The sequence below is a fragment of the Miniopterus schreibersii genome (assembly GCF_964146895.1).
Source record: "Miniopterus schreibersii genome assembly, chromosome: 1".
NCBI classification, from domain to species: domain Eukaryota; kingdom Metazoa; phylum Chordata; class Mammalia; order Chiroptera; family Miniopteridae; genus Miniopterus; species Miniopterus schreibersii.
In genome coordinates this window covers 30,420,507-30,441,337 of record NC_138101.1, presented here as the reverse complement: position 1 = coordinate 30,441,337, position 20,831 = coordinate 30,420,507, and the positions used below count along the sequence as shown (strand labels likewise).

Sequence of the window (20,831 nt, the reverse complement as noted above, 5' to 3'; positions counted from 1 at the left end):
AATCTATAGAGACAGGAAGGAGATCAGTGGTTGTCTCTGACTGAGGAGGCTGGGGGGAGATGGAGAACAGCTGATAATGGGTACAGGGTTACTTCTGGGATAATGAAAATGCTCTAAAATTGACTGAGATGATGGTTGAACAAGTCTGTGAACATACTAAAAACCACCTGGAATGGGTGAATTGTATGGTATGTGACTATCTCATAAGACTGTTTTACAAAAAGAAGATAACATTCTTCCACATAAGGAACTGCCAATTGAAATCAGAGATTAATTATTTTCTATAAAGAACCAGATAGTATTTTCAGCCTTCTGAGCCATACAGTTTAATTACTAAACCCTGCCACTGCAGCAAAGCAGCCACACAGAACATGTAAATGAAGGAGCATCATATTCCAATAACATTTACCAACAATGAAATCTGAATTTCAAAACTGTCATCATGTATCATAAAGTATTCTTCTTTTGATAGCTCTTCAATGATTTAAAAATGTAAACACCATTCTTAGCACAAAGGCCATACAAGAACATGGTGGTTCCGGTTTGGCTCATGGGCCCGTTTGCCAACCCCTGATCTAGCCGTGCGTTCTTAATGGTCACTTCACAGACAAACTTCGAAAGACCTCCCTTTTTCTCAATAAATTGCTTTTCAAAAATAAGTCAATCTCATTACTTACTTTTAGCTTGTCTTTTAAAGCTTCCTTTTCTGCCACAACCCTTCTTAAATCAGATATTGCAACTTCTCTTTCCTTTTCCACAAGATTAACAATATTATGGGAGACTGTGCTTTGGGTGCATTCTTGTCTTAGTGAAGATAACTCTTCCTGAGCCTTAAAGAATGAAAGGATATGAATAAAAAACACTTTGGATATGCTCCCAGTTTAAGAAAAAAAAAAGGCAAGTTAAACACGTTACCTTTGCTCTCTTTCCAAATACCCCCAAAATGAAAGAGGATGAAAGTAATACTAATACTAATACTAATACTAATACTAATACTAATACAGCCCAAAAGTCAAGGGTATTGAAGGAAGTGCCAGCCACAAAATTTTGGAAACTAGGCAGCAGATGGGCAAGTAGTAATTAACTAAGCCAGCCCACAAAAGCTGAAATCTAAGCCAATAATGAGGAAAGCCCCCAAATGGATCAATTTGTCCTGCAGAATCCCCCCAAAATTCCAAAAGTGGAAACAGCTTTTCAAATTGCTCTTTTAACTTGCATGTCCTTCCCCATCTTGAAGTAGCAAGAGGATTTCATGAGAGATTGATATGGGGACAAATTCAGGTGACAGATACCATGCCCCGCTCAGACTCACTTTGGCTCTGACACCGAGGCTTTGTAACTGGGCCAAGCCGCGTCGATTCCCTCTTCCCTAGAGTCTCCTCACAGGGCCTAAGTCCTTAAAATGTAATAGGTCGCAACCGTGGCTGCTACCCACTGCTTGACAGACATATCCCAACATGTATGAATCCCAAGGATTAACTTGGCTCAGAGTCAGCCTAAGACCTGTTCCAAATAGCTTTAGAAGTACATTATCTCCAACTGACCTGACAAGCTAGAAAAGAGGAAGAATACATATGAAAAAATAATAGGAATCTCTGCTTTGGGAGTAGGAACACAAGTAGAAACTACTACTTATAATTCAAATTATGAAGGAATACCACAAGATTCACATATTACAATAATTTAAAGGATACATACTGGTTCCATTATAGTTAACTAGTTCTGTATAATTTGTTAGCTTAATTATAACCAGTCTCTTACTTCATTATATAAAACACTTAGTTTATCTCTTTCTGCTGTCAATAACTTAACATTGGCTTGTATATCCTCCATATGTTTTTCAAATCTTTCCAGCATATGTTGAAGTTCATCCCGTTCTCTTGTGATCAGATGAATTTCAGAATTGTAATCACCCTGAAACATAATTTAAAAACAGAAGTTATCATTTGTTATAATTACCACCACAAGACTGTCCAGCAAATAATCAGGAAATGAAACATTTACTAGTTACAAACCACTAGTTTGTAACCGTCTCCAGGGCAGGGACTAGCAGCACTGTGTGCCTGCTCACCCAGTGCAAGGAACTATGACAGCCTAGCACATTCCTCAGTGTTTTCTGTGACAATCTAAATCAATGTCTCAAACACACCAACTCCCAACTGTCTCAGCTTTAAACCAATGTGAGGTCCACCTTTGTAATCAGATAAATATAAATATTTCCACCATGCAGTATATGTACATTAAGCAACTACTTCCAACATTTCTAAAACAAGATTATACCTATTACTCCAGTACAATTCAAAAGATCCACTATCTTTACAGCAATTGTGGGAAATAAAGATGGTAAATGTAGAGTTGGGATCTATGGTATCTTACTGTTAAATACTAAATTCAGAAGCCCTAAGCGAGGATAACCTGATAATCTGATACATTGGGAAGCATCCTGATCTATGGTATTCAGTACCTACTGTGCAAAAACCATGTCCAATGTAGAGTAGGTAAATGGTAGATATCTGTAAGGGACTCCTCACCTGCAACTTGGAAATGAGTTATCCTCTTGGTTAAATAAGCAAAATCAAGGCATAATGAATGAGGTTAGCTATCTGAACACTTCAGGAGATAAAATGTCTTACAGAACAAAAGCAGATTAGCATTTCAGGACTTAATCAAGGCTTAAATAACTATAATAAAAAAATCTGTAACCTAAATAAAAATACCTTACAGAAAGGAGGTGCTCTGCACAGATTTCAGAAAAGGAGCACTCAATGAATAAGAATTTGACAGTCTATTTTCACTACTGTCCAGGTCTCAGCTTGAATGTCACTTGCTCTACGGAGTCTTCCCAGATTCTCCAACCTAATTTAGATCTCCCTCTATATACCCTCATAGCCTTCTGAATCTTTTCTGTATTCCTTCTTCATTAACACTTGTTATAAGTGAGATTATAAAGTTATTTACATGATAACGTGTTTAATGTAGGACTTAACCACTAAAACGTAAGCTCTACGAGGGACACGGCAGGTGTTTGCTCTCATTCGCCACATCTTCAGTGCCTAGCATGGTACCTGATAAAACGCATGAGTTCCCTAACATTTACTGACTGGCCTTCTTAAGCAGGAACTCTAGCTCTTTTCTAAATATATCTTATATGGAGATATTTATATTTGTGTTAATATATAATTGCTAATAACTCCCTTTTATCACTCCATTGTTTTCAACACAGGCACACACACAAGTGTGCAATGTTCAAGGTTATGAGGATAAGAACTGTCTTCTTTCCCTTGTATCTCTAGTGCCTCAGTATTTATCTGTTGAACTGAACCTGACTTTTGACCTAGACCTGATTTGCTTTTTTTTTTTAATATATCTTTATTGATTTCAGAGAGAAGAAAGGAGAGGGGGGGGGAGAGAGAGAGAGAGAGAGAGAGAGAGAAACATCAATGATTAGAGAGTCATTAATCGGCTGCCTCCTGCACGCCCCCAACTGGGGATGGAGCCCGCAACCCGGGCATGTGCCCTGACCGGGAATCGAACCCCGATTGCCTGGATCCTAGGTCGACGCTCAACTGCTGAGCCATGCCCAGCCAGGCTAGACCTGATTTGCTTTGAACCAGTAAATAATCAGGAAATGAAACATTTACTAGGAAAGATTTTATGCTAGACCCTTATGCAAATTATCTTTTATAATCTTCACAAGAGGTTTTAGTTACTTTCCTCACTTTGCAAATGAGAAAATTGGAGTTCCATAAATCAGGTAACTTATTCAAGTTCATAAAACCAGTTTGTGGAATCAGAACTTTTATCAGGCCTCTAATTCCAAAGCACTTTCCACTACACTATACTCAAAATTCACAGTTGGAACCATGGTGAGTACAAGGTAAAAAGGGACAATGCCCCCCTGTACACAGATAAAGGAGAATCAACAAGTATGCTGTTGACAAAGATCATTGATATTTAAAATGTCAATATTTTCTTTCTGAGTTACTGTAATCCCAAGAAACTATGCCTACGTTTTCCAATAAAGCAGCGGTTAAAAACTCAGTGTGGGTGCTGGGAACTAGAGGGTGAGGGTGCACTCTGTAGTTCCCAGCATTCGTAATGGTCTTACACTCCACCCTTTTCACTAGTGTACAAACCCACTTCCCCACCATGCCTCCAGTTTATTATTGGGACTATAAAGTGCTCTATACACCTCAACTTCTAAACTTTGGAAAGTAAATTCTTTATCCATGCAGATAACATTAGAACATTTCAAGAAAGTAAGTAAGTTGAAGGGGAAAGTCTCTTCCAATTACCAGTACCTTACCCAAATCTCACATCTGTCTTTTAGTTGTAAATCTACACCAAGCAACTGAATTGAATATTTAAGTTAAAAGCTTTGAGATCATTATCTACTCAGTTCTATTTAATAAGTACTTGATTAAATTAATCAACTATTTTGTGGAAGATTCTCCTATACAATGAAGGTGATCAATTCAGTGGTTTACTTTTCATGAGTCTTAAGTACACATGGGGATTAAAAAATAACTCAGTTACACAAATTAACTTACAATGTATTTTCCCACCAATTCATTCTGCTTATAATAGATAACATAAAACAGTGTTTATACTGACACCTGTAAACCAAATTCAGCCAGTAGGCAATGAAGTTAAAAACCAAAGTCTAATCAGAAAATGACTCAAAACCATTTAACAACTGACAGGACCTTCAGGAAAAAGGTGATGGAACTGGCCAATTCAGTTAAATCTGAAATCAAATGTTTTGAGTTTGAATGACTTAACCCCCAACTTCCCCTAGTTTATCTAGTGTACAGTAATGTTAGGGTAACATAAGTCTTGGGGACTCCTATAGCTCCAAAGCATTAAAAAAAAGAGAAAAATCTAAAGCACTCAGATACTCATAAAACAATACTAATAAAACACTGAAAATAATTAAGACCTAAAATAGAGACTCATGATTTTAATGTCTCATGAATCACAATGAACTTTACCTAATATATATCTTTAGACAACCAACTTGTAAATGTGGCTGTAGTGGAAATGGGATGATCTGCCCGGCAACCACTTACACTTACTGCTTTTTCCTGCTGTGTGATTAACGTGGAAGATGCCTGGTCAGTACAGTGTTATCCACCTAACTAGACCAAGGCTGGGAATGGCATGAAGCCATGTTGCCTGCCATGTGGACAAATCCACTCTGCTTCAAGAGAGAAAATGCAGCTGATACTGAAAGTAAAAGCTAGAAAGAGAAGAAATGTCCAGTGGCATGAGCTCCTGGTTCGTTTCTGGAAGCCCAGGTGCCCTTGCACTCCTCCCATATATGTAACGAGCTATCCATCATTCCTTAATTTACAGGAATCAGTATGTCATGCTTTGTTCTTACGCAGTTTTTCTAATTAATGCAGTGTTCCTAAAGTATAAGTCATGGAAGAAAACAAAATTAAGAAAGACTTTAAAAGCAAGTATGAACAAAGTTAATTTTAATACAGTAATAAACCAGAAGAGTTTGTTAAAAAAGATACTCTCTTGCCTTATCAATTACTCTTATAAAGAGATATTACCTTTTCTAGCATTTTACACGTTGGAATTTTTTCATGTGCAGGATAGCTTGTAGAGCAAGATTTTCTCTGTATTATATGCTGGAGTCTTTCTAGCTCTTTCTTATAAAAATCTCGTTCTTCTTCTATACCTTTCAGAAATGTATCCAAACGAGAAGGTGACTTGTCTCGACGTTTTATTCCATGCTCTAGCCTCATCCTCTCAACTTCCAAAATAAGTTCTCTTTCTGAAAATGAAAGTAATTAAATTTTAAAAGTATTGCATTTAAAATGTATAACTAGCCAAATAAATTATATCAATAACTTTTAGAATGCAAGCTACTAAAAATCACTGTTTTGTATATCACGTGCAACTGCTAGATATCAAAAAGGCAAATATTGAGGGGAAAGGAGAAAAACTGACCTCTTGATTTATGTGCCTATCTCACTAACTATAACAAAGACTCCGTAAGAGCAGGGACCTTGGGTATCTTGTTTACCATCATATATCCCAGTACCTAAAAAAGAGCCTGGCACAAAGTAGGCTCATAAACATTTGTCTAGTGAATGATTAAAGGAATGTATGAATTTTTACACGTTCCTTAAAAAAATCTCATTTAGGACTGGAACCTAGCAGAAAGATAGCCTATTTCAATTGTGTATGTGTGCGCGAACGTGTGTGCTTTCAGGTGATACAACTGCATTTCCTTAGAAAGATTCTGTTCTTCAATTTTTCACCTTCAGAATAGTCTTCCCCTTAGTCTTAATTAATTCTATTATCACTCTGTCTCAAAGAAGAATACACTTCTATTGGAAAATATTCAAGCAAGGTTTCCTGTACTAACTAGACCAAATAAAAAGAATTCTGCAAAGTCCTTGAGGGAGAGAGATTTTCCACTGCATCTATAGTGCCTAGTGTGGTTTCTGTTATACAGCAAGCACTCTAACAATATCTATTGAATTAATGAAAGATCATCTTCTAAGAAAAAAATACATTAAGAGGAAATCAAATTCACTTTTTAAGTTACCAACATTTTACATTTTACCTGTAACTGCAAAACTTTCCATTTTTTTGCTAAGTCTTTGCTTTTCTTGTTCAAGCTGATGAACAACAGTTTCCAGGTCTGATCTTATAAGGAGTTCATCACTCAGTCTCTCTTTTTCTTTATGGCATAAGTTTAATTCCTGCAAATTTTAACACCATAATTTAAGATTTCAAACATTTATAAAATATTATAGCACTTAATATTATGTGCCCTGACCAGGAATCAAACCCACAACCTTTTGGTATATGGAGACAATATTCCAACTAACTTAGCTACCCACCCAGGGCTAAAATATATTTAAAAGCATGTTTGTCCTGGCTGGTGTGGCTCAGTGATTAGCGTGTCGGCCCAAGCACTGAAGGGTCACGGATTCAATTCCCAGTCAAGAGCACATGCCTGGGTTGCAGGTTCTATCTCCAGTCCAGGTCAGGGCGCATGTGGGAGGCGACCAATCAATGTGTCTCTCTCACATGGATGTTTCTCTGTCTCTCCTCCTCCCTCCCTCCCTTACACTCTCTCTAATAATCAGTGGGAAAAAAAATATCCTCCCGTGAGGCTTAATAAATAAATAAATAAATGCATGTTTTTTAAGAGTAACTCAGCCCGGTCGGGCGTGGCTCAGCGGTTGAGTGTCGACCTAGGATCCAGGCGATCAGGGTTTGATTCCCGGTCAGGGCACATGCCCAGGTTGTGGGCTCGATCAATGACTCTCTCGTCATTGATGTTTCTACCTCTCTCTCCCCCTCTCCTTTCCTCTGTCTGAAATCAATAAAGATATATTTTTTAAAAAAAGAGTAACTCACATACACACATACAATACACAAACACTCTTACTCAAATATATGGTTTTAACTAAAGTTAATTATCAATTGTGGCTAAAAGCAGCATAAAACCTAATTGTTAACAGTGCTCTTTTCTTAGTAGAACTATCAGATTTTCTTTTCATTTGTTTAGCAAATTGTCATATATTTAAAAAATAAACATGTACTTGCACAATAAAACAGTTTTAAGTTTTTCCTTTTTAAAGGAAGGCAAAAGACAGGCTCAGTGTTCTAAGACTACTCCAGGGTCTGCCACTAGGCTGCTTATTCTCTCAGCTTCACCTGCACAATGCGGATAAGGCCAGTAATGGGACACAGGATCCACTGGTGAGAACAATCCATGGATGTGGAGCACTCTGTATAGTGTCTGGCACATGGCAAGTGCTTAATAAATGTTAGCTCTAGATATTAATATTTATTTTAAAAGTACATAACATCTGGCACTAATGGAAAAGACAAGACAGGTCAGAAAGTAGCTATAGCGCCCAGCCGGGCGTGGCTCAGCGGTTGAGCGTAGACCTAGGATCCAGGCAACTGGGGTTCAATTCCCGGTCAGGGCACATGCCCTGGTTGTGGGCTTGATCAATGACTCTCTCATCATTGATGTTTCTACCTCTCTCGCCCCCTCTCCTTTCCTCTCTCTGAAATCAATAAAGATATATTTTTAAAAAAATCTTAAAAAAAAAAAAAGTAGCTATAGCAACATCTTACTGTCAGCCAACACTGGTGAACACTGGGATAGTTCTGAGACAAGCCCTTTGAATCGCATTCAACTGTTTACAGGGTCCATACAAACAGCAGCAAACGGCAAAAGTGCCTGCCGTCATGGAGCTCATACTGAGTTTTACAATGTAAAGACATCACCAAACATATAGATGTTTGTCTCATTTCTGTTTATTGAGCTCATAGGAGAAATTTACAATATCTATGAGACTCAAGAGTGGAAAACATTTAGCAGGTTTAGTTAATTCAATTATTCAATATTGAATTGAACTGAATGCCTACAGCTGAATAAAAAGGAAGCCATTGTGATATGTTGTCCATAGTAAGCATATAAAAATAAACAAATATTTGAACACCTACTATGTGCCAGAGTATCACAATGACTTAATTTTAAAGTTTGCCTTATGCCACCAGACCACCACACACTAGACTATATATAGAGTATATATAACAAGAAAACCTAGAAATTAGTATTAGTTTTTGTTTCCAATCTTAGCAGAAATTCATCCAATTTAATAGGCTATTAACAAAATTCTCAATAATCTTTTGGGTGACCACCCAGGAATTTCTGCCTGTAAGCAAGACATTCTGTCAGTTCTAGGCCAGTCTATATAGGACAATATTCTACGTCTAGGCTTATGCTGGAATGATTACTATTATTCTGATTTGAAGACTACCAGAACAAATAATATGACTAGGGAAACGGTTTACACTACCAAACAAAGTTATTAAAAGTCAACAATGTTATCAAGTAATTATCAATTTCTAGTTTTAATATTTATAAACTGACAAGTCATGAATTAAAAGAATATAAAATTCCTAACAGGATTTCCATATTTGAATTATCTTGCCAACTACTATATATAAAATCAAGGAATTATAAAAATATAAATCAAACTAAATATATCCATACAATGGAATATTACTCAGCCATAAAAAGGAAGCACTAGATACATGCAACGAGCATGAACCTTGAAAACACTGTGCTAAATGAAAGAAGCCAGGCACAAAAGGCCATGTATAGTAAGGTTCCATTTATATAAACTGTACAGGATAGGCAAATTTACAGAAACAGAAAGTAGATTATTAGTTGTCAGGGGCTGAAAAGAGGAAAATGGGGAGTGACTACTAATGGGTATAAGGTTCCTTTTAGGAGTGATGAAAAATATCCTGTTACTTGACAGTAGTGATGGCTGCACTACTTAATGACTATACTGAAACCACTAAATTATACACTTAAAAGTATGAATATTATAATGTGTAAATTATATCTAAGTTGAAAATATATATGTAAAATAGGGCATAAAAATTTTCTTGCCAAAAGTTCTGGCAATTCAATATGACATGTACTTACCAGTTGAAGTTTTGCCATTGTTTCTTCAAGATTCCGCATTTCAGAAATATTTCTTTTAATCTCTTTCTAGGAATAAAAAGCCTATTAGGTAAACACCTAAAAGTCAAGAATACTTAGCACTAAGTCACACTGAAAATAAGACCATTTTTCAAGTAATTCATGCTCCCTCTCACCAGTGACATCTGAAGCTTAAGCTCTAAGTCTCAATTTCAATGAAGAGGAGGCATAGTTGAGGCTTCTCTAATTTCTTGGTATTCTGAATGCTTACAGGAACCTGTATGTAACACTTGAAACAAGAGGGCCACTTGAACATCTTTTTTGGCCTGTATACATGTGGGGCTTTCCTTGAACCCAGGTTTTTAGACTTCACCATATGGAACTCTCATTTCCTGATTTTTCCTATCCTATTTGCTTTCTCCCCACCTGCTACCACCAACCTGAATCCTCTGTACTGCAACTGTTTTAATTTCTTTCAGCAATATTTTATAGTTTTTAGTGTACATATCTTTCACTTACTTGGTTAAGTTTATTCCTAAGTATTTTATTCTTTTTGATGCTATTTTAAATGGTATTCTTCATCTCCTTTTTGGATTTTAATTATTAGTGTATCAAAACATATCTGATTTTTGTGTGTTCCTTTTGTATCCTGCAATTTTGCTGGATTTATTGGTTGTGGTTGTGTGTGTGTGTGTGTGTGTGTGTGTGTGAGAGAGAGAGAGAGAGAGAGAGAAGTCTTTAGGGTTTTCTACATTTATGACTATGTCATCTGGAAACATAATGTTACTTCTTTCTTTCCCAGGTGAATGACTTTTCTTTTTCTTGCCTAAGTGCTCTGGCTAGAATTTCCAGTACTATGTTGAACAGAAGTAGTAACAATGGGCATCCTTGCCTTGTTCATGATCTTAGAGGAAAAGCTTTCAGTCTTACACCACTGGCTGTGATATCAGCTGTAGGCTTTTTATATATGGCCTTTATTATGTTGAGGAAGTGTCCTTCTATTCCACTAGTTAGTGGAGGTGACACTGTATAAACTTAATTCAGTGATGTACAGTAGTGGTGGTCTTCAAACTAGGTTATATCCATTCCTAAGATAACATGAAGACTTTCCAAATACTATGTACAACTATCATATACATAAGGTTTTAAGGAATATCTTAATTCATATTTTGAACATATAGTCTTTCTTAAATCTTATTTACCTGTGAACCTGCTTATAGTCTAGGTCATGTAAGTTCTACTTTCCAACCTTCTCTCTCACAACTGCCTATCTCTCACTTTTCAAAATAAAGGCATACATCTAATGCCACACTGTCTCAAGATATTAAAAACTTTTGAAGCACCAGACAAAAAGATACTCTGAAATGTTGGGGCTGGCCAAAACCTTTAATTAAAACACAATTCTCTCCCATTATATCTTATTAAGAGATGTCATTTCAATAAGATTTTAGTATTTTATTTAAGAAGTATTTATCAAAATTTGTGATATATCTGTCGCTGTAATCCACTGATTACTAAGAAGTGTAATGAGAACACTATTCAGAGGAAAATGTTAACACTGTGAATCTCATAGTTACAGAACATTTTTAAAAAACAAACATTGTACTTTATGTATTTTTTTAATTGCAGAGATATTTGAAAGGGTGATCATAAAAAGATATTCAAGTGTAGGATAAAATTTTGTGAGGATTTCAAGAAAGAGTCTTTTGGATTCTATTGGCTACATTTGAAAGAATGATGTGACAGTTTTATTTTAAGAGATCAATATTTACAATAGATGAAATTACATCCTTTTCATCTATTTAAACTTAAAGATGAAAAATATTAGCTTCATGACAAAGATGAACAAACTTCTAAAGTTCACTCACAATGCAGAGATAAAAGGACAGATGGAAATCTTGAAGGAAAATAGGACAGTCTGGAGAACTATCTTAGTAACAAATCTGCTTCAGAAACACACACCAACAACTAGAACAAGGGCAAGCTTTTAGAGGGTATAAACAACACTTTAGAAAAATGTGAATTACAAAACAAACAAACCAAAAGACCTGAATGGGATATAAAAAGGGCTCAAGCTCACTATGTCCTAGGAGAATTAAGGAGGACTCCCACAACCTAGACATACCTTTGCTTCCCCAAGTTCTTTATCTGCAGTCTCAAGCACTTCTTCTTTATGTCTTTCCAACTGCTGTGCTAACTGGTCTATTTCAGTTAATTCTTGGCAGAGTTTTTCATTTTTGTTACTTAAATTAACAACTTCAGTAGCCACTGTTTCCTTGGTTTCCATAAGCTCTTGTATATGCTTCTCCAGGTCTTTATTAGCTTGCTGAAGAAAGTCAACCTAAATTGAATTTATAATTTGTAATAAATATAAAATGGAAAATTATCCTAAATACTAAACTTTCAGGATATTTCAAAATACTGTATTTTTAAAATACCAAAAATTAAAACCACAACTATTTTACATTCGCAAACTTACATTGTTTTGATTTGCAAAACTGATAATGTGTGGTTTAATAATAATATACAGTCATTGGCTTTAGATTTGCAAGCATGGAAGGAAAGGACAAGCACAAAATTTGTGTGAACAGTTTCCCAACATTGAGTTCTAAAACTATGACGAGAATATCATTATGATAATATTACTCTAGACTGTGCTTTCCAATGTAGTGGCCACCAGCGTCCACATGTGGCTACTGAGCACTTTAAATGTGGCTAGTCCAAACTGAGATGTGCTATGAATGTAAAATACACACAAGATTTCAAAGACAGCATAAAAAATAAAGAGAATGTAAAATACCTCAATTATATTTTACAACATGAATTAGAGATTGAAATAATATTTTAGATACATTGAGATAAATATATTATTAAAATCAATTTCACCTGTTTCTTTTTACTTTTCAATCCAGCTACTAGAAAATTTTAAGTTACATACATGGCTCATAAAATATTTGTATTGGACAGTATTACTCTAGAGCTACTGCTGATATTGGTGCCTTACTCTATTTTGGTTCATCCCAGGCAGCACTGATATGTCTAAATTTCTAAAGGTCGGTGTCATGCTCTATGGACTGTTCTTTTACTTTCAGGCCAAATGCATGGCAAGGAATCCATGACTTAGGTAGTTAAAAGCTACAAGTTTAATTTTTGTATTTATTTTTTTAAATCCTCTTTTTATCTTATAAAAGATATATAGTCATAAAATTTTTGAAAATAAAGAATATCATAAAGAAGAAAGAATATGCCATCACACAAAGATAAACTGTTAGTATATTTTGGTTTATTTTCTTCCAGTGTTTTCTGAGTTCATATATACATTCTTAAAAAGCAAATTAAAGATCACATTGTATCTACAGTTTATTCTTTTCTTTTAAATACTTAACGTTATGGTGTATATATTCCTGCCTCATTAAATATTCTTTCCAAACATGATTTTTCAATAGCTGCCCCCATGTCTGAATACTGTGGCTCTATCAAATTTTTCCCCCTGTAAATAACACTTCAGTGAACAATCCTGTCACTTTTACAAACCCATGGACCATTACAAACAGTTAGGAGTTTATACATTCAGTAAAATAATTATGAAATTCATTACCTGAATATTTAAATGAGCAATAATCTTTTCGTTGGTTTTATTTTTAGTCTCCAGAGAGAGGATATCAGAGGAGCGGCCACCGTCCAATGCAATGGACAGTCGTTCTATCTCTCTTTCTCTTAGTTCAATCTGAAGACATACAGGCATATCATTTTTTAAAGTCTAGTTTTGAACCAAAATAATTAATTCTGAATAAACATTTATTTGGCTGTACTTCCATTTTTCTTATGTTGAACAATGTATACAAGAAATTAACATTCATATATGTACCCTCACTTTTATGAGATATGAAATACATATATGTAAAGCAAAAATAAAAAACACAGAAAATGTCAACATAAGAATGGTCAACATAGCTTTCCTAAGTATTTCTATTGAATAGATTCTTCCTAATTTAGTTTTTGGGTGTTTTGTCTACTCTAAGATTAGGCAGTATTGAAACAGTCTGATCTACTTCAGTGCCTAGCGGAACAAATGAAGAATAAACAAATATAAAACATAAAGAAAAATAAACTGCTTCTGAAACTCAGTATTAAAAAGGACAGAAAGCTCGTGTGAATTTAATTACCTATCACTTAGAAAACAAATGTATAATCAAAAAGATCACTATCAATCATGAATTCACACTCACTCACATGCAAGAATTTGGAAAAACCCACACACTTTCAAGCTTTGGTTTTTTAAAAAAATTGAAAACAAATACCAAGCATTCAATTCACCAATTATTGAGCACAATTCTAGGTATACAAAGATAAATAAAACATGGTCCCTGACTTTCAGGAACACAGCTTTACAAGGAACACTAGCAAAGTGAACCAGTAGTTGCTGTGAAACATGTTGTTTAATGGTAGAATATGGCACCAAAGTAGTTAAGGGAATAAAGTGATTTACTCTTCATGATATGTGTATTACCTGTGGAAATCAGTGCAGATCTTATTAAATATGCTCAAAAAGGTAGTAAGTGATGCTGTGAAGAGGAAGGATGTATGTCCCAGGCGGTGACATAGAAGCATAAAACAACATGGTATGATGGAGGGAGTAGAAATGGCTCGATACGACTGGACTGTAATATGCAAGGAAACCAATGGGTGGAGATGAGTCTGAAGAATCAGGCAGGAATTAATTATGATAAACACTGAATACTTAGCCAGGAGAAAGATTACTCTGAACTAAAGGATGAATTTAATAAGAATAAAACCAGAGGGTGGGAAACCTACTGTAGGAATGGATAAGAGATGATTAAGGCCTAAAGTAAAACAGTGGGATAGGGTAAAGCAGAACAAGTAAGTTTAAGGAGCAGTCAGGCAGGAGAACTGACAGAACCTGGTGAACAGTATATGAAGGGGAGAGAAAGTGATCTAGAAAGACTACCGAATGTTGGCTTGGGCAGATGGTGATGCTACCAACCAAAGCAGGGAACACAGGAGGAAAGAGATTTGAGGCAGAAGATAACAAGTTCAGTACCAGCCATATGAGTATGAAGAATCTTTTTCCAACTGGAAATGCCTAGTGTTAAGTTGGGTACATGGGTCTGGAGCTCAGGAGAGAAGTTCAAGCCTAGGTTTGGGGGAGTCATCAACATACAGGCAATATTTTAAATCAAGATGAGACCACCTGAGAAAACATACAGGGACAGGAGAAGGGGGTCAAAGACAGAATCCTGGAAAACAGTGGTATTTCAGGGAATGGGCAGAAGACAAAAACTAAGGAAAAAATACAAGAGGTTATGAAAGAGAAAATCAAAACAAAACAGAGTCAAGAGTTTCAATGTCAAATAATACAGAGTAGGTCAAGAAAATAAGACTACAAGTATCCTTTTGGATCTAGCAATTAATGTCACAGGTGTCATTAACCAGACAATTTATGTAGTGGGGGACCAAAGCCAGACTGCAACAGGTTCAGAGTGAGCAGGAGGCGAAGAAGCGGAGACAGGAGAGCAAGGTGCTCCCGAGAAGCTCGCGAGAGGAAGGAGGCACTAGCAAGGTGGCGAGGTCGTTAAGAGGTTTTTTTAAGGGATGGTAGTGATGACTATCACAGCACCTTCTCATGTGACTATTATGAAGATTAAAAGAATTAATAATTATAAAGTGGCCATATAAGTGTTTGGTAAAGAAAGAATAATCAATTAAATCAAGGTCTTAGGGAAAAGAGAGGAAATGGGACCAAAAACAAGCAGAAAGACTAAACCTTAAACTGGAAGAACATTATCCTACACATTAAGTCTTGAGAGCCTGACTGTGAATACTGCTAGTTTTAAAGGTAGATAGAGGAAGGGGAAACAAGGCGATATACTGAGGAGGGTCTTACAGGTTGGGGAAAGAGTTTGAGAGAACAGTAAAATTTAGAATATATGCTGAGAAAAACAGTACTCAAGCCAAAGAAAAAGATAGGCAAGCTAAGATCGATAACCACAATAAACTGATGGTTTCCATCAGAATGGCCAGGCTAATTTCTCCAAATACCTCAGCCACCTCACAGAGATGGTGAAGACTGGTGGGTTAATGTTCAGAAAGTACTTTGAAAGATATGTAGTGAAAATGTGATTATAGGTTGAAAAATACAATATTCAACTCATGTGCATATTTGATATTTTCAACATCTCTCCATAAAGTAAGTTTTTTAGCTGCTATTACTATAATTCCTTTTCTTTTAACTCCATTTTTATCCAAATAATCTTCAAAGTACTTTATGAATGTAAGAGTTATACCAACACAAGTTAAATCCATATTTGCATGTGCAGATCACATCACTCCAAAAAAATGCAGAAAATAAAAATGTGTTACCCAATTTAAACTTCAGTAAGCATATTAACAAAGAAAGCCTGCAATTACCTAAATTAGATTTTAGTCAAAACACCAACAGAAAGTATGAAAGAACAAAAGTTGTATGGTTGTGATCTAACTCTGTAACTATTAATTCCCCCACATTCTTCAGAAAACTGTTTTATGAGATACTATTACTTATAGAGAAAAACACCAAAAAATATGGCAATAGAAGAGTAACTTTCAAAGAGACCTATGTTCAAAATGACAAAATCTATTCGTTTAGAGTGAAAAAACAAATTAAAAGACCATTAAAAAGCAGAGCATACTTTGAAAAAATACCTCCTGAGCTGAATGAAAACAGTAATATGGTCATAAAATTGTATTTGGGGAAGTAGATGATTCACCTAAAAGAAAAACAAAATAACAAAACAAAAGGAAAAACTACTATTCACCTAAATGCATAATGAAGTGAAATGGACTAGAATTGCTCTAAAGCGATCTAAGCCATTCCGGCTATTAACTCTATTAACAAATTGATGAAAAATATAAAAGCTGTATAAAAATTTGGTATCAGTAATATCAAATACAACACAATTCAATTTACAATCAAAGTATACCCATCTCAATCCCTACTATGCAAATAAATAAAAATCCTACCTGCTTGTTATAATCTCTCAGTCCACTTTCCATTATTGCTAATTTTTCTTGTAACTGATGGACTTCCTGTTGAAGTTCTTGAATTCTGAAACACATTCATAACTAATGCCAATATATTTTTGTTAAGAAATACAAAATAAGAAATGAAACTAGACACATTCTTTTATAAACTCTCTACTTTCTTTTTCTCAGTGAATTATGCAGTGTTATGCCAAGTATAAATGGAGTATACCATCTTTTAAGGTTAATTTTATAAGAATGAATAAAAAACTGAGTGGTAAATAATTTGAAACTCAGGTACATTATGCAATCAAAAACCTACTATTGCATTTTGATCCTTAAAAAAACTCTTTGAGACACTGCTACTAATTCTTAGGTTCAGGAAACTGAGGGTACAGTCCAAAATTTACAACATTATTAAGTGAAATAAGGGCCTTAAATAGATTTTCTGATCTTAACTGATCCTGTATTTTCTAATGAACTATCCTACAATCCTGGAGAGAAGAAAAATATTTCGATATACTACAATTTCCCAAGTAATTACAGCAAAAAAAAAAAGCTACTCTTTTCTGGAACCTGTTAATTCACCTGATATTGACAAGATTTGTCCATATTACCTGAATTTTACAATTGCACAAATATATTTGTACTACAGCCAACCTTTTCAAACATATAAATGACACAACTATGTTCATACTGCAAAGATAAAGCCTGAAGCCAGTTCTTTTAAAAAAGATTTTCCATGGGGTGGAGTGAGGCTGGACACTGCTCGTCGCCGCTATTACCTGAACCACCACTTTCTACTAATCTAGGTTTAGAAGAGTACATATGCAACTGCACTCATATATATGCACAAATGACTGAATGCAAATACAATATGCATGTGCAAATTAAAGCAACCAAGATAATCAAGAGACTAATAACACCTACCATGGTTTGATAGAAAAGAAAAATGATAAGGAGAAAGACAAAGACAGAATATGATATATATGCAGCCAAAAAACCTCCTTAAATAATACTAATACATTGTTTAAGAAGTCCTAGATTATAACTGTAACAGAAAAACACAAGATATTTCATGGTTAAGGTCAGGTAACTACATAAATACAGGTACATAACACTGTGTAAAGAATAACTGAGCTACGAGATCCTAATGAGTACCTCAACCACCGTTACTTTTTTAGATTGTTATATTGAGATTAACAAAGTGGAAAAACTGCCCCATAGTCTCTGCCTAATCTACAAAATTAAAAGTTATCTGCACTAGCCCTGGCCGGGTAGATCCGTTGATTAGAGTGTCGTCCTGTACACCATTAGGTTGAGGGTTCAATTCCCAGTCAGGTCACATACCTAGACTGCAGGTGGATCCCTCGTTGGGTGTGTACAGGAGGCAAAGGACTGATGTTTCTCTCTCATATTGATGTCCCTCTGTCTCTGTCTCTCTCTCCCCCTCCCTTTCTTCCTCTCTCTCTAAAATCAATAAACATATCCTTGGGTGAGGATAAAAAAGAAAAAATGAATAAATGAATAAATAAATGTTATCTGCGCTATTTCCATTGGTGTACTCCATATTTTAAAATGTTTCTCCAGCTACGACCACAGAAGCTGTCACTAGAGCTCTCTTGCTCCTCCGAACCCCTTCTAATTTTCTTAATGGCATTCTGTGTATTTCTCTTGTCTCAGCTTCACTATCAGACTGTGAGCTTCTCAAAAGCAGCAACACCATCTTACTGACTTGTACATCCCAGAACACTTATATCCTGCCTTTCCTAGAAAGCTTAACCAAGTTTTAATTGAAACAAAATTGATACCTGATTCCAATTTAAGCAAATGCAAAAATACAGAGCTAAAGACTCATGAAGCAAGAATTTCAAAGCCAGTTACAAATTTATCCATGTCCATCAGCATTTGACATAAATCTTAAGTAATAGAGTCCTGTAAAACAGAACTTTACTTTGGATGATGAAACCAAATGTCAAAGCAACTCTACTGAAACAGGTTCTAGATGGCACTAAACAGTTTTAAAGCAAATATGGACAGAAACATCAGGCCTGTGATCTATCTGAAATCAAAGTTTCAAAACAAGTAAAAACATTCTATATTCAGAATACATTCAGAGTATTCAGAGTGCTTGTGCAAAGTTCATGCTAGGCACTGGAGATAAAACAGTTAATGAGACAAAAGCCCTACTGTCACGAAAGTTACAGTTAATCAAGTGATCAATTAACTAAAGTCAACAAAAAAATTATTTAATGTACCTATTATCAGCCACTTGCAGTAGGTCTGCAATGTAAGGGTCATCTGGCTGAGGAACTGGATAGCAAGTGACTTCAGAGGGAGGGACTGGCTCATCAATTTGCATTCGCTGGCGCCTGAAAGCAATACTTCTTTTCTTGCCGCCTAAAGAAAGCAAAGGTGTATTTCAATTAAAAAGAAACAAACCACTGACTTAGAATTAAATACTCAGTAGGTTAACCTTTTTGTTAAAAAGTATGTCTATACCTCCTATTATATATGGATAAAATATTTTCTCCCCCATAAATACCCATTCTGATCTTTAAATGATGCATTCCTGAAAACCTTAACAAATATGGTTATGAAACTAGTTTTATTATCTGCATGCTTGGCATGTGTGCCCATACTTAATCTGTCCCTCCACTAGGTGGGGACCAGATATTGGCAAGATTAAAACTTGAGTGTGCTTTGTGGAGTTTATTATTGTGAGCTCAAGAAGTTACCACCAACAGAAAACTGACAAGTTTAAGGCACTGAGAACACATGCTTATTAAACAATGCCAAAAGAGCAGATAACTGAAATTTTAAGTTCTAAAATTAGTATGTAATGGAATGCCAGCTATAATATAAAATCATGCTATAACCTGAATTAGTAGGAATGTTTTATTATCTTTAAAAATAGCAGGAGCCATTTCTTTTTATGAATAAATATATCCCATCTTAGTGCAAACCACATGGTTAATTTACCTTTGCCAGCATCTAGCCAAGATTAGACATGTACTTAAAAATTAACTCACTGATCCTTAAGAAGAAATACGTAACCCATAACTTTGTCTTCCTTAGAATCCTAACAAATTTGGTATACTCTTATCTCTCATTTTGAGGAGGAAGCAACTGAGTCAAAAGTATTTAAATGACCTGCCTGCAGTTATACACCTAAACAAGACAAACCATTTTCTTCCCTTATCTACTGATTTTCTTCCTTAGTTGCTCCTCAGTTTCTTCCATGACCTTCTTTTTCCATCAGTCCCTTACACACAAATTTCCCTAGGGTTTGTCTTTGGTTCTCCTCTCTTCCCAACTACATAATCTCACTAGATAATTCTTACCGCAGCCATAGCTTCAATTCCCAAGATACTCCAATGACTCCCAACTTAAATCTCCATCTGGGACCACACTTCTAAGAACAGATCTACATACCCCACTGTGTGCTAGAAATCTCAATGTGACTATTCCATGTAACACCCTCAACATATCCAAAAGTGGATTTCTGCTCCACCTCCCACATTCTCTAGCATGAGAAATAGTACCACTGAGTCACTTAAAACAGAAATCTGAGAATCCCCCTTACATTCCAAGTCTACCACATTCAGTTACTAAATTGGAGAGATCACACCCCCTGAATCTCTCTTGAATCTGTCCCATTCTTTTCTCAGAAAACCAGATTATCTTTTTTTCCTCAATCTCCTAGTTACTTCTGAGATCTTTCCCACTTTTCCCCATCTTCCCTGCCACTAGCTCACAGTCCTCCTCCCCATCTCATTTCCTGCCATCTTGAGCTCCACTGATTCTTCCCCACCCTGGCCTTTCAGTTCCTAATTTGTCAATTCTCTTGAGTTTCCTTTCCACTCAGCTTCAAGCACACAACAACATGATTGTGCTTGGACTGTGTCCCCACTTAGAACTATGCTAGCTTCTAGATCTTCAACTCCCTTCTGATCATAATCTTCATCTGACCAAATTACTATTGGTCCACACTGTGCTCTTTAATCTCTCAGTCTCTACCTAGTCTCATAATCCTGCATTTTTCTATGTCTCATTTACTTCTATAACCTTGATCCCATGGTTCAGACCTCTCAATGACCTTGTCACTAGTACTGGACATTCTTCCACCAACCTTATGCCTAGACAACCATCAACTTGGATATGCCCCATCATCTTTTCTGTTGCTCGAGAACTACTGAGCATAAAACTGAAAACAGTAAAATAAACTAAAAAACTATATCTTTTCCAAATTCTTTGAGTATGGATTACTTTTATAACTAAAATAATAATAATAATAATAGGCGAGAGAATTTAAAACAGTGATTAAGGAAAT

At 35.6% G+C, this 20,831-nt stretch overlaps 1 protein-coding gene across 1 annotated transcript in view; it reads right to left on the bottom strand.

Annotated features, from left to right (window-relative positions):
- Positions 1–20,831, bottom strand: part of CEP135 (centrosomal protein 135) — a 56,715-nt gene that overhangs the window by 29,484 nt on the left and 6,400 nt on the right. The window contains exons 6-14 of the mRNA XM_081137947.1: positions 18,757–18,898; positions 16,499–16,583; positions 13,077–13,205; positions 11,604–11,819; positions 9,482–9,547; positions 6,584–6,722; positions 5,562–5,785; positions 1,762–1,914; positions 678–830 (exon numbers count right to left, since the gene is read on the bottom strand). Coding sequence (XP_080994073.1) covers positions 678–830; positions 1,762–1,914; positions 5,562–5,785; positions 6,584–6,722; positions 9,482–9,547; positions 11,604–11,819; positions 13,077–13,205; positions 16,499–16,583; positions 18,757–18,898 — 1,307 coding nt within the window. The remainder of the gene's footprint in view (positions 1–677; positions 831–1,761; positions 1,915–5,561; positions 5,786–6,583; positions 6,723–9,481; positions 9,548–11,603; positions 11,820–13,076; positions 13,206–16,498; positions 16,584–18,756; positions 18,899–20,831) is intronic.